The sequence below is a fragment of the Medicago truncatula genome, chromosome 7 (genome assembly GCF_003473485.1).
Source record: "Medicago truncatula cultivar Jemalong A17 chromosome 7, MtrunA17r5.0-ANR, whole genome shotgun sequence".
In the NCBI taxonomy this organism is placed as follows: domain Eukaryota; kingdom Viridiplantae; phylum Streptophyta; class Magnoliopsida; order Fabales; family Fabaceae; genus Medicago; species Medicago truncatula.
Genome location: NC_053048.1, coordinates 7,254,836 through 7,270,081, shown reverse-complemented (window position 1 = coordinate 7,270,081; position 15,246 = coordinate 7,254,836). Strand labels below are relative to the sequence as shown.

Here is a 15,246-nt window from a genome sequence, read left to right as displayed (position 1 = left end):
TGATTTTTCAGATTCATTCAATTAATAATGTATATGATTCATATTATGGATCACATACATCGTTAACTGAACGAATGTATAAAATTAAATCTACGACAGATAATAATTTTGACCGTTTAATAATTTGTACATTATCAATGTATTTGTATGAATAGTATAAAATTTTCACGTTGATTAGTAACCACTAATCTACATTGAAGTACGACACAAAAAGTGTATTGTCTTTTTATGACTAATTTTTGAATCGACCCCTAACCACAAAGTGGTTTACATCCAAATTGAACATTATTTTTTTGTGTTTTAATTGAAAGTGTAAGAAAATGGTGTCTATATAAATCAAATAATGAAATCTTATTCTTATATTTATTTATTGAATATTTTGCGTGGCGAATATACAAAGCATTCAACAAAAGCCACCACCTGCCGGTGACGCAACCACTCGTGACGGACGCTACCGTTTCTCCTCTCAACCACAACAACAATTCTTCGATTCCTCGATTTCACAATCTAATTCTACAAAAATAAAAACGCTGGATCGATAATCTCTGGTTCCTTTTTTCTGATTTGATTTTAACGTTTTTTTTTTGGATTCACGCGTTTTCCTCTTCAATTCACGCGCTTTTTGAGTCAAGGTTACTGTTACATAGCTTGATTTGCGTTGAATTGCAATTTCAACAACAATCATCATGACTCAGGTTCGATTTTCTCATTTCATTTCTCAATCTATTTATCTAGTTTTGTTATTTGTATTTATTTATTTTTTAAATGATGATTATGATTATGTTGTTGTTGTTGTTGATTATGATTATATGTTTTTTCTTAAATTTTGATTTTGATTATGATTATGGTGTTGTTGATGATGATGATTATGATCTTTATAACACCGACAATTCTGATCAAAGACGTATCCGGTGTCCGACACAACACGGACACATGTCATATGTGGTTACATTCAATTAATTCATTTTGTTCAAATTTTTGTTTGTCTGTATTTGTGTCTCTGGGTGCTTCATAGATTATGATTATGATTATGATGATTGAATCAGGCTGTGCAAGTTTTGAATCGGCATGGAACTGATTTGGTTGGAGAAGGGAGGGGATCAGATTCGGAGTGTTTAGCTGGGTTTGAATGTTTTCTGAACATTGTGAGAGCTTTGGGAATGGGATCTTGTATATCTGAGGTTGGTGATGGTGCTGGTGGTTCGCAGTCTCTGCTAACTTATTCGCAGGAATTGAACGTTGACGGTGGGAAGAGAAGGAGGTTAAAGGGTTCCTCTACCATGGATTATAAGGTACCTGGGAGAATGTTCTTAAATGGGTCGAGTGAGATTGCTTCTATGTATTGTAAGCAAGGTAAAAAGGGAATCAACCAAGATGCTATGCTTGTTTGGGAGGTTAGTTCCATTATATTTTAGCATATATTAAATCGATGTTTTGTAAAATTAAAGCGAAAAAGTTGTGTACTTTTGAATTTTATGTAAGTTGACTTGTGTTGTATCATGTGCTTGTTACAAATTTTTGCAACTAACCATGTTGGTCTATGAGCAATTTTGGATAACAACAATTATGGAAAAATAAATATTAAAAGAATCGTCAATTACTATAACCATTTTCCAGTGTTTTTCCCAAGATGGGTTTTGCACTGGTTTGTTGGAGCTTTGTGGCTTCTTTTTTCCCAAAATGGGTTTGTGACCGACTTTGGTTGTACTTTTGAGGATTAAATGAATTTGTTTAGCTTTTTAGAAAAAGAAAAAACAGCTTTCCATGTAAGTCGAAATAAACTTTTGTATTGTATCTTCCATTTTTGTAGTTATCTCGTTTAACCTGTCCATGAATATGTGTACACTTTTATTTTATATGGAATCCAATCTTTGCCTATTTGTGGTTTATGTTCTAGTATCACTTTATTCTTTTTGCTTTTCAGCTTAAGATAAAGTTTATGTTCTCTTTTTGAAATGAAAAATGTCAACTGTTTTTGGCTTTGGAATTTAGGGCTTTTCACTTAATGAAATACTCCCTCCAGAATGATTTATAAGCAAAAGTTGTTCATCTATCTTGGAATGAAATATAAGCTTATTTAATGCTACTATCTTTAAGATATCCCTCATTTAATTTAACTCTTGTTAGTTATCTGCTTAAAACTAAGGCCATTTTGTGTATACAGAACTTTTGTTCAAAGGAGGGTACCGTTTTTTGTGGTGTTTTTGATGGTCATGGACCTTATGGCCATAGGGTTGCGAAGAAAGTTAGGGACTCTTTCCCTCTAAAGCTTAGTGCACAATGGGATTTGCATCGTAAGAATCAAGATGGATTCAATGATCAAAATGGTGCTGCCACAAGTCATAATTCTGAAGAGCAAATTAAACTGATTGACGAGAACTGTAATCATGAGCTCGATGGAACAGATACTATCTTGGCACTAAGAGAATCTTTTTTGAAGGCTAGCAAGATTATGGACAAGGAACTGAAAATGCATCGTGATATTGATTGCTTTTGCAGTGGGACTACAGCAGTTACCTTGATCAAGCAGGTTCGCACCATAAACAACATAAATACATAATTTCATTACTCATTTTACGCTAATTTCATTACTTGTTTTATGCTGAGTTTCTACTCCTTCTGTTATTTTAGGGGCTGGATCTTGTTGTTGGAAATGTGGGGGATTCAAGAGCTGTACTGGGAACCCGAGATCATGAGGATTCTCTTATTGCTGTTCAGTTGACCGTTGACCTTAAGCCTAATCTTCCAAGTATATCTCTCTCTCACATCCTAACCCCTTCCGAGTCTTTCTGTGTGTGTGCGTTACTTAATGAACTTGCTGAAGTTAATTGAAGAGCTCCATCTCCCTGTGTTATATTACCCCCAAATCAACAGATTGAACGCTTTTGACTTATGCAAAATAACACTTGATAACCAAGAAATATTCTGTGTAACTATTTTTCAGTAATACTAACTTAAATTTGAAAATTTATGTTGGTGTTTGTCTGAGTTAGAGAAAAATGGATTTAAGACTATCATTTATGGGAGTCGACAAGGTATAAAGTAGTTGTGTTGGATCAATGAATTAGGTTAAAATTATTTTAATCCTCTGCTCATTATAAAAAACTTATGTTTAATGATGTAGTAATTTACTTTTGATTGAACTCTTAGTAATTTACTTTTGATTGAACTCTTAATTTGAAAGTTTAAGCTTTTGCTACACATCATTTTAATAAATGCTGTAACTTGGAATTTATTTCCTTCAATCGGATTGGCGTATATACATGTTTATGTGTTGATGTATGGTTTGCACTTTATTTCAGAGGAAGAAGAAAGGATCAGGCATCGAAAAGGAAGGGTGTTTTCCCTTAAGAATGAACCGGATGTGGCTCGAGTTTGGCTGCCTAACTCTGATTTCCCAGGTCTGGCTATGGCTCGGGCTTTTGGAGATTTTTGCCTAAAGGACGTTGGATTGATTTCTGTACCAGATGTCTCATATCACCGCCTTACAGAGAAGGATGAATTTGTTGTGTTAGCCACAGATGGGGTAAGGCATATGATATCATATTTATAGCTAATTCTAGAATGCACTTGATTCTAAATGGTATTCGTACTGCTGCTTGCATTACCTTCTAGTAAGTTGTGATAACCAAATTTGGTTCAAAGTTGATTGCATTTAAATTGACCCCCTTACTGTTTAAGCAAACCACATATTCAATATTAATAAACACTGGTACCAATACCTATTTTGATCCAGTTGTATCTGACTCATTTATATTTACACATAGACGTGTGTGAATGTCCATTCTTCTCCTATTTGGAACTGGAATTTGTAGAATTGTTGTGATTGCGAAAGACTTGTCGTTTGCATTAACACATCATTATATCGATTTACTGTTATGGTTCCCCCTATTTATAAGTTTTAACACCAATTATTGCCTTGTTTCTTTAATTTTGTAACTATACTCTCTCGATTTGTTATATGTCTTAAAATGTTTGATTATTTTCTCACACCATTTGCTTGCACTTATCTTGGTTATAGAATATTATCTTCTGTTGAGACATACCTGATTAGGTGGATAAAATTAGACTACCTTTTTAATCAGAAGAAATTTTTTATTAGAGGGAGAAAATCACAATTTTATTATAATTTGCTGAACCCGGGAAAACCTTGGTTCAAACAATTATGACTGAATTTAGCTCTAAAGACATGCATTTTGCCTGAAAGTTCAGGCATCATATCTTTACCAAATATATTGTATATGTTGCTTCTTGCATTTGGAGAGAGCGTGGTTTAGCACCCATCATAGAGTCCTTTTTGTGGGGGAAATGTGCAAAAGAAAACTCTTACGGGTACCATGGGTAGATAAAATGGATGATGATCCGAATAATTAGATTTAGATGGAAACCAATGAGAAATATAGCCGAAACCATTGCTTTAAATGCTAGAGCATGAACGTTTTCATGCTAGAGCAAATCAATTTGTTATGAAGTATATGAATTGTTTCAAAATCTTCATGATTCTTCTGTGCAGATTTGGGATGTTTTATCAAACGAAGAAGTTGTGGAGATTGTGGCATCTGCACCGCGGTCTACTGCTGCTAGATTACTGGTTGAGTCAGCTGTTCTTTCTTGGAAGGCAAAATTCCCTTTCTGTAAGATTGATGATTGTGCTGCGGTGTGCCTCTTCCTTAATTCAAATACAGAGTTGAATGCTGAACATACCACAGACAAGTTGACACCAGATGCATCAACGCACCCAGTTGTTGATCAATCATCTCTACCTAGTGAGAATGGAATTGGAGTGGAAGCCGAAAAACTGCTGTGATAGCATAGCTTTTGTGCCATATCTCTTCCCAAGCCTTTTTTTATTTAGAAGTTTGGGAAAGTTGTGCTATAGCAGTCAAAGAGAGACATTTTTTTGGTAGTTCTTCTGCCAATATTCTTTTCATTATTTATCTTTCTTTTCCTTGGACAGCATTTGATGGGTGGGGTATTGGAGGAGTTCAATATATGTTTTGCATCCGGAGGAAAAGGGGTACCGGGCTTATTTTTAGTGCTAGAGGTCATTTTCCTTCTCTGTATAGGTTGATTTGGAGTTTTTGTAAATCCAAGTCTCTAGATACACATTATATAGTTTGTCCGGTGATTTTCTAAACTGTTGTTGCTTTTCCTTTGCATCATTTGTAGTTACAATTTTCCAATTTAGACAGTAAGCTATAACTTGCAAAAATTGGAGTTATTGGTTATGGACTTTTCAGTCAGGTCGTTTCTTGACTTCTCCATGTTATTCTGATCTCAAGTTTTCAGATGATGATTGTGAAGTATCATGATTGTTGTTGTAATATTGTGGAATCACTATTTTTTCTTGTAATTGGTTTTTTGAAGGAAGGTTTTTGAAGTAGATATCATTTGCATTTTGATTGACTGCAGGAAGTTTGTCTTTGAATCATATAGTAGGTTATTTACGTTTTGATTACAAATAGTAGCCTCATTTCTGGAGTGATTTTGGATAAGTTTGGTTTGCTAGGATCACTTTCGTTTTTTTAGCATAAAGTAACCAATGTATATTATATTGTTGTCCAAACCATGAGCATGCTGGTACTAATGCGAAACAGTGCAGGCTGGACTTGAGCATCAACAAGGGAAACTATAGGCCTTCTGTGCAAATATTGGAGCTTGCTTAGTAGTTGGTGCTAAGATTTGGGGGATTTTGCACGGCATTGAACTTGTTTTTAACAAAAGTTCCAATCCAATCCATGTGGTGGAATCAGTTTCTGTAATTGATATTGATTTGATCAAAGGAGGTTATAATAGAGGGCAGCCAGAGTTCCAACTTGTTCAAGTATTCTTCGCGATGCTAATCAAGTAGCGCGTAGACCGTTGTTTATTAATGATCATTGTAAAAAAATTAAATTCTATCTAGATTTCCTCAAGGTGTCACCTTTAATGGAAAATTTGTCCTGTATTGCCTTCCCTGGAGTTTTAGTTCAGTTTAGGAACTGGTGCTTCCTCTTTTTCAAACTTGTCTTCTAAAAAAGCATCTCTTTTCGTGCCACTACGTGGCAAGAGAGTCTTTGCCTTTTTTTTACCCTTCTCCTCCGAGGTTGTAGCACGACGCGTAGAGATCCTTGTATTTCTATAAGCGTACTCTCTTGATAGCCACCTATAGCAAACAGCCAATCTAAGTCTATTGCAAGTGCTGATTGGAGGTTTGAAGATGATGCAAGTGCTGATTCCTTTTGCAACGAATTCAAGTGAAGACGGTGTGCAGAAAATCGAGTGATGGCAGAGGTCGTGGTGTTCAGCAATGGTGAGTTTGCAGTTGAAGCATCGATAGTGGGAGTTATGATGGATCCATCAATGGCGGAAATGGAGATAAAGAGAAGACGGTTTTCTTCCTTTTTTTTTTCAAAAAACATTTTTTTTAAATAAACAAGGTGGCATTTTTTTTGTAGAGAATAAGGTGGCATGTTGTTATTGGTTGTTTGTATAAAGTATAATCTTATGTGTTATGTGCATTCGCATACAAGAATTTCTCTACCTATTAGTTACCAACAATTATATAAAGACTCTTTTACGGTTAACAGGTCTCACAATCATTGCGGATGCTCTTAACACTAAACAAAGCAAAGCTAAACAAAGGCAACGCTGCTAGCATTGAAATAGTGTAGTACAAAATTAGTGAGTTATCCTGTCTCGACGAGTTGTATCTAATAGCTATATCCAACATTCCATACAAGTTATTAGTTTATACATTTGACATAGAAACCAATACTAAAACCAAAGTCTAATATCATATACAATTTAGTGTTAGGCTATTGCAATATACAGATTCGCCATTGGAAGAAAAATAGTATCCACAGCGAAGGGTCCCAATCTGGCTTTCTTTGAAAGCACGTTTACAAAATCATGGAGTTACTGCAGTGTTGATTTCTCCCAGAGCAATTTTATGTTATTTCTATTTTCAATCATTTTAACCATACTTTTGACTTTGGTTATATGTATCAGTTAATCCATTTCAATAAATCAACATGAATAGTAGTAGTACAATTAGAAATAAGATTGTCATCAAGTTGGTATTTAGAGCGAAAGAGGAAGAAATAGTGTGGGAACCGACTAAATGAACTGTTCCGGTCTTTTCATCCCTCACTTTGATACTCGATGAACCTGAGTACAATATAGAAAAGATTAGTAAATGAAGTTTTACATAAAAGGAAATAATGCAAGTAATTTAAGATCTTTTTTTTCACGCAGTTAGAAATGTTGGTCTATCATGAACCATTTATGACTCTGGTCAACATTATAATCTGATGATGTTTTGATTCTCATGTTGCAAATCATTGAAAGCTTAACATTAAATAGGAGAGTAAAATAAAAATGTACTATTCACTATTCAAGACTTAGCATAGTATAAAACTAAGAAAATTATTAAATAGAACACTGAAGAAACCACAAAAGACTAGCTTGATGGTATATCACCAGTAAAATTTGAGAAAAATGTAATTAAAACGCCAAGAGAAAATAAAGAAATATCATATGATACTCACAGTTGTACTCAGTCCATCCAATAACCTGATTTTCAAGGTCATAAAAGACAAGTTTATTTGAAAGCACCAAATCTGCAACAAATAAAAGAATAAGGTGAATCAGCTGCTAAGATTACTGCAGGGATACAATTCAGATCTCAAACTGGAAGTATGTATAATGAGGTTCATGCAAGCTATCCTTACAGTTACATATAAGGCTAGTTGATGGATTTTTCATTGAATTCAAAAGCTTCACTAGATAATAAAAGTTAGAAGTGTTACTGCATTATTGGCATAGACAAAGATTTTAAGAGAATACCTCCCAATAAAGTCATATTCTTACTATCTCTAGATTGTGCCCCACTATTTTGCCAACCAATACACCACAAATTTTCCTGCAGAGATGACACATCAGTAGTTTAGTTAACTTGAATATATGGATTGTGAACGATAAATTTTTTAATTACAAAAACAATGATTTGTAAGTATAAAATGGAGACTGCATGCTTTCACATGCAATGAACATGGTAAGAACAGAATATAGGATTGATGTCACTGGAATTTGAACCATGGAAGAAGCAAGAAATTTCACTGATTTTGTTTCCAAGCTTGTCATAAATGAAACTTCAAAAACAAATTATAATTCTCAGATATAGAGCACATAAGAATTACTCACTTATGACACTCTAATAATACCAACCACAAGAATAAGAAAAAATTCAAATGAGATGTGACCATATCATTTTCTGAATGTTCAAATTGCCACAAATATGTGCTCATTTTAAAAGAACCACAAGATCTGTGATTTTTCTTTATGATGTGCTACATCTCAGCATACGCCATAAATTTCTCTTATATATCTAAAATCAATATTTATAGAAAACTGTAGTTGGAGTTGAATCTCAAACAGAAGCTTCTGCAAAAACTTAAGTGATAACAACCATGACCATTAGCAATATATACTGACAGAAAACGATGATGTCAGGTCCCAAAACAAGCCTAATTAACCTCTGATAACCATAACAACAAAGACGTAAAGGGATTTCCCGAGTACTTACAGAAAGAAACAAATAATCGTGTGGATAAACCTTCAAGGAGAGTCCATTTTCAAAATAAAAGGTGACATTTGGAAATCCATCATCAACACTGCAGCATAAAATCAAATAGCCGTCACACATCTGAATGGGGCTCATGCTGACATCAAAACATAGATTATGCAAAGGGGGCAGTCCAGTTATTGAAGCACTACATACTCATATGAAAGTTAGCAAACTAAACCTACCACCTAATAATCTAATTTAAGAAACGTCATGAAAAGTGTCATTAACATCAAGAATTATGAGAACCATGAGACAAGTTCTTCGTTGATAATTATGTGGTTTACATATTTAGAAAATAATAGATCATATAATGCATTTTCTTACAATCACAGTTAATAGCTCCGTGCCAGAGATAAATGTTTTTTACCTAATTAATTAATGGTCCCTTTGCTTAAGCTTTTTATCACAAAAAAATATAAAGGAAATAATTTATGATAATTAGAAAGGTTTTCAAATTAGAAAAAGCAAAACATCAAATGTTCAGTTTTCTTACAAGCTATTAAGAGCAGTTTCTGAAAAGGAGCTCTGAAAGAAAGCTATACAATAACAGCATGTTTTCTAAAGCTTATCCAAATGCACCCTATATCAGTGTCAATTTTTTATACTTGAATCAGAATTGTTATAAAGGATAATAACAGCATGAGATGTATCAGATTATGATGTAAGATCGTATATTTGTATGATTTAGTTAAGAAAACTCAGCTGCCTCATTAAGTCAAACGAGACTAGGAGTTAGTGTGGTCAGCTCAACATAACTGAATCTGTTAGAACTTAGCAGAATTATAGTAAGTTAAACAATCACCGAAACTTCTGGAATCAGTACTTTGAGAAGCTATTCTTTTACCCATCTTGTATAAACATACCAATGTACATAAAATTTGTCAATGACATCACAAGCACAAAATTCAAATCTCATTCTCGAACAGAATTCATAGAAGAAATTTTAAAACAATAATGTAAAATCAGCTTTGGTAGTATAAGGAAGTAACGCATTGAATACTTTGCCATACAGTGAAGAGTGGAATGTAAAATGTAAACTACCAAAACAGTGAAAACATATAAAGCTTGAAACAAATAACAGTGATTAAACACTATACATACACACGCAAAATATGCATGCATACATATTTCTTAACAGACGTGTTTTTCATGAAAGAAAGATTATGGTAAACCCTTGGTATAGTACAAGATTTAGTGAATGTATGAGATGCATCATACCTTCCAGAATATTGAAAGCATGTATACTCGTCGTGGAGAGTTTGAACTTTTAGGTTGGGTTGCTGAGAAAGAATCTAACAAGAAAAAGAAACTAATAACTTTACATACAATTGTTACATGAATTTACAAATCATTAGTCACTTATACCTTATATACTAATGGCTGATAGATCCCGTCTGGTAGATAGGCCAAGGTTGTACCACTGTCAATTATTGTCCCTTTACTGTCTCTTTGTTCAGATGCATCTGTCGAGAGATTAAGGAAAGTATGGCCAACTTGAATCGCCGTCATGTTGACACTGTAATGTGGCCTAAAAGACATTTTTAAATGTCAGATATCTCAACATATGTATTTTTGTAAACTAACATCTAAAAAAGAAAAGAAACTCAAAAGTACCAATGTAAACAGTTATAAGAGTTTAAGCAAATTGACCAACATCCAGCAAATAAGAAAGGAAATAAACAAACATTTCACAGATATCTTGTTTTTTAGTTTAGAACAAAAGGTGAAAAAAGTAATTTTTTTTATTTTTATGGCTGAAGAACACAACTATTAAAGACCACTGAAGGATATAATCTGCAATAGGAAACCCTTATTTTCCGAGAGCTCCCCCTTGGACAGATGAATTAATTTTATAAAGTATAATTTCGGATTGACTTTCTGTAAGACTCAACATGATAATTTTAGGAAATCTATAAACCATCAATGATGATAATCTACAAGCCTAATAAGAATTAGAATCTATTCATGCGTGCCTCTGAATAAAATAAATTGCATACTATTCTAGCATATTACATATCAGTAAAATATTTGCACAGTATATACAATGAGAATAGTCCAAGAAATACATGACATGAAAACTTAAAAGATGATATACCCAAAAAAGCAATTAATGACACTATAAGAGTAAATAATTTCATTCAGAAGTGTAGTAAACAAATGCATACTGGTCAGGTAATAACGGAGTCGTGTTCACTGTAGGTTGTACAACATGCCCAATTGCAAATATACCACCTCCATTTACTCCATTTAAGCAATGAGCAAACATCTTTTTCACTTTGCCAGAAGAAGAAAGTTGTGAAATCATTGAATAATTAGCTTTTCCAAATCCAAGTATCCCATCAAGCGCTTCTTCGTTTGAATAACTTAGATCTCCAGATTGTCTAGCACCACACCTGCAAAACAGCAGAACTCGTTTTAAATTGGTCAGGTAAGAACCATAAAATGCAATACACAAGATGAGTGACTCCACAATCACATAAGCTGTTTAAGCATTAGGAAATGTATTTCTTGGAGTGTGCCCCAAATAAGGTATTTTATTCACAACTCAACCCTAAACGATTTCACATAAAGCATTCTTAATAAAAATGAAATGTTTAGCAATGTAAGATTAAAATTGAGCACCGAAATTGTATTAACGGAAGCTATTAGCATTTAAAATACCTAACAACGCGAAAACAAAGGAAATTATTTTCCAGGTAGTTGACATATACATCCTTTGACTGCCCTTGTGCTAAATTATTCAGCTTTTATTTTCACTCAAGTTTCTATTCAGCTTGAGTAAGACACACATTAGGCCAATTTGCTAAGCAAATCAGAAGAAAATTCCAGGTTGGAAAAGAACAAAAGGAGGAATGGCAGTAGCACGGGGATATATAGATATCAATGTCAACATTCTAATTCTCAATCTTATTCAACTGGAATTTGACCCATATCTCAGATGGAAGTTAAGTCTTCTTCTCTCGGTCACCTATATTCCTTTTGGTGATAATTTGGACCTAATTTTATGATTCTAAACACAACAAAAGGCTTATCTGACAATCTTGAAAAGTTATACATGTTCTCATCTATACTTAAATAAAACTACTTTTGTTTTAAAGACATTATCTAGAAATGAGAACTTATGTTATTGAAACTAAAGCAATAGGATAAATTACAATAAACATGGTTAATATGTATGTAGCCACGTGAAATTAATGTCCACTAACAGTAATAGATAAGAGACATCCATAAACACATAATAGCATGCATTAGGGTCATGAAAAAGCTCACCCAAATATAACACTTCCATTAGCCGAAGCAGTTTTAAGGTCTCCAGACACTTGATCAAATAGTACAACATCCTTTACAAAGTAACCTGCAGTGGAGCTGCCATCACCATATATCTCCAGATATGGACAGGAATCGTTAGTTTTACTAGTGCATCCCGTCAGAAGACCACCATTTATCTCTTTGCAGAGCTCTTGATCACACGGAACTAATTTACCAGATGAAGACTCTTTTATGTTGTAGAGCGTAAGATCCATCTATGATATCCAAAAACAAAATCATGTGAATAAAAAACGTTAGTATTGAGTTGAGGTTGTACAGGATTCAACCATACAAGAAATTATTCGCTAGGCCCAGACAACCATAGGCACTCAGAAGTCAGATCGATATTTGACATATGCAAGGTTGTCGGGAACATAACACAAACTAGCCTATCATTGAAATATTGTTTTACTGTGACACCACCTATTTAATATGATGAAATTCTATAGACCGTCTTTTTTTAAACCATGGGGATGTGTTGTAGTAGTAGTAGTCACATAATCAATGATAAGAGTATAAGAGGATGGACTTGCATGGGTGGTACTTTAGAATGTTTCTAAGGAGTGCATTGGCAAAGAATAAATACTTAACAAATCATCAAGGAAACAGTAACCTGGAATGAACAAAGTATAGGTGGTGGTAAGTAGTTAGCATCACTGGCCTCTTTGAATTGACTTATTTGAGCTTAACTACTGCTATAAGCATTTGAGACTATTTGAGAGTACTTGTGAAACCAGGTTATGATGTGTTCATAAGTTCCTTTCAGCTTATTTTCATAAGCTGTCCAAGAGATAGTTTGGGAAAACAGCTTATAACTTGTACTAAAACAATTTAACTTTGTTCTATCTTTTGTTATAGAAATAGCTTATACATAGCGTTTATGCTATAAGGTGCAAATTAAACTGTTTATCCAAACAGGGCCTGCATACGTTTCCTAAGTTTCCATCAAGGCTTTTATACACACTAACCAAGAAAATCAATAATGTGTATGGATGTTCATAAAATACCAATTTATACATGAATGTGTTCAACTCTAATTTCTCATCCCTCCTAACGTTATTAACATTAGTTACGAGTATATTTGGAGAAAAAATGATAAATGTATTTAGTAATTTGAAATGCAATTTATAGTTAGGTAGAATATGCTCTTTCCCAAGGACACTAACATTAGGGACAAGGATAGTAAATTCATAATCAATCATTTCAATTAGATTTTGGACACCAACATTAGGTTACTATGACTCCTAACTGTATCGAAATTACAAACACATATGTAAGTGTTTGTTTTGTGAGTAATTTTATGGACCAATCTAACTAACAAAAGACAAATTGAATGATCAAACTAAATAACAAAAGTCATGTTCATGTATGTTTTTGTAATTTTGATACATGCAAAGATTATAGCGAAAACACATCACACATTTAAGTAACAAAATGACTTTTTAGCATGTGTGGTGACATCGACACATGTGATTACATTCAATTATGTCATTTTTCAAATTGTAACCAATGTTGACTTGTCAGTGTCATGTCAGATGTCCATGTATATACTACATAGGTCAAAAACAATTCTTAAAATATATATATATATATATCAATTGAAAGAGGAATTGAGAAGCATACACCAAGGTTACTTCTAGTAGGACACTCTTTGCATTGAATACAATTAACCCACATCATATCAGTTCCAGTATCCACTTGCAAATAATAATCCTTTGACGGAGTTCCAATTCCAATTTTCGCATAATAAAGCCTACAATCACAAATTGACACAATTTCAAAATCAATCACCAAATTCTTCAACCAAAAAAAACTAAATCAACAATAATATCTTCCCTATGTTATACTGAGTCAGAGACTAATTTGAGTATTATTTTTTGTCGGAGACTGAATTGATGTTTGGGGACTAAGAAAAACAAAACAGTTACCCGACGGAATCAGGGCGGCCGGTGCCGCCTAAAGGAAGGTCGACACCGGTGAGAAGGGAGATTTGACGGCGGTAGTCATGAGCTTTGAGAACGGAGAGAGAGCGTTGTTGATCGTCGGAGAATTTGTACTGGACGTTGAAAACGCCGTGGTTGGCGGCAACAGTAGAAATCGTAAGAAGAAGAAGAAGAGAAATGAAGAATGAGATTCTCATCGTTGTTGAATTTTGGTGACACAGAACGCACCAAAGTAGTTGAGTTGAATAGAAGAAGAATAAGAAGAGAGAATAGTGAGTGAGTCTTGAAATTGAAATTTCTGCGTTCTTGTCAAGTTTGGACTGTGGGGTCTACTAATTGGGTTCCTCCTAACTATCCAATTCCCATTAGTCCAACTCACTTTCACCACTCCAATTCTCAACATATTTTCAGTTTCACACATAATAATTAATTAAAGGAAAACACATTTTTATTGATTCTTAGTTAGCTTATCCTAGAATATGTTCTAGTTATACATCAAAATTAAAGTAAGTTTGGTCTCTTGTTAAAAAAAAGAAAAGAAAGTATATTGGGTGTGGTTTACTATGGTGAGCGAAAGTCTTAACATTCAGTGTTTAGAATATATAATAAATTTTGACAAAAAAAACTTATTAAAAATTAAAGTATTCTCGAAAACTTAATTTTTTTATAAAAAAACTGTTAAAATTAAAAATTTTGAAAAAAAATGTGAAAATTAAATTTTTGAAAATTATAAATTAAATTTTTTTCGAAAATAATGACAATTATATTTTCAAAAGTTATAAATTTATAATTTTCGATAATAAATTATAAATTTAAAAAAAAATCTAATTTCTTGTTCTTTTACAAAAATTTTAATTTTAAAAAAATCATTTTTTTTCAGAATATATAATATTCAAAAAAAATAATTTTATTTTGAAAATTATACAAAAAAAAATTCAGAAAATTATTTTAATATTTTAAAAATATTTTTTAAAATTTAATATTATGCGGTAGGCCACATGGCAAAAGTTGCACAGTCAGCAACTGCCACGTGCCTAAAATCATGCCAAATTAGCTGAATAGTAAGGTCAGTGACCTTTTTCAAAGAAATTTTTTTTTACACGGATGTATTTCAATTTATTTTTTTACAGGGACGAAAACCAAAACTTGACCAAATTACAGGGACAATTATCATATTTAAGCCTTTTATTTAAGAGAAATGATATTTGTACAACCATTTTCTAACAACTTTTTCTCTCATACTCACATTATCTTCTTATTCTCTCTCTTCCTTTTTCTCTCTATTATTTTTGACCAATCAAAGAAGAGAAAACCAAAGTTGTCCAAAGAGTTGTACCAAAAACTTGTTTAAATATCACTACTCTTTATTTAAATGTATTGACGATG

At 33.1% G+C, this 15,246-nt stretch overlaps 2 protein-coding genes across 2 annotated transcripts; one reads left to right on the top strand and one right to left on the bottom strand.

The window, feature by feature from the left end:
* The first annotated feature begins 328 nt into the window (after window positions 1-328).
* On the top strand, window positions 329-5,385 carry LOC11439291 (probable protein phosphatase 2C 33). Its single transcript, XM_003621622.4, has 6 exons — window positions 329-695; window positions 1,047-1,394; window positions 2,165-2,530; window positions 2,632-2,749; window positions 3,303-3,526; window positions 4,514-5,385. Exons 1-6 carry the CDS (start codon window positions 687-689, stop codon window positions 4,805-4,807), a joined length of 1,359 nt encoding a protein of 452 aa, XP_003621670.1. The 5' UTR covers window positions 329-686; the 3' UTR covers window positions 4,808-5,385.
* Window positions 5,386-6,615: 1,230 nt separating this feature from the next.
* On the bottom strand, window positions 6,616-14,198 carry LOC11439764 (aspartic proteinase 36). The gene is made up of 10 exons (XM_003621620.4): window positions 13,846-14,198; window positions 13,541-13,670; window positions 11,879-12,132; window positions 10,774-11,001; window positions 9,974-10,136; window positions 9,827-9,900; window positions 8,567-8,654; window positions 7,828-7,903; window positions 7,530-7,601; window positions 6,616-7,149 (listed from the first exon to the last, which is right to left on the bottom strand). Exons 1-10 carry the CDS (start codon window positions 14,055-14,057, stop codon window positions 7,001-7,003), a joined length of 1,446 nt encoding a protein of 481 aa, XP_003621668.1. The 5' UTR covers window positions 14,058-14,198; the 3' UTR covers window positions 6,616-7,000.
* Between the last annotated feature and the right edge of the window lie 1,048 nt (window positions 14,199-15,246).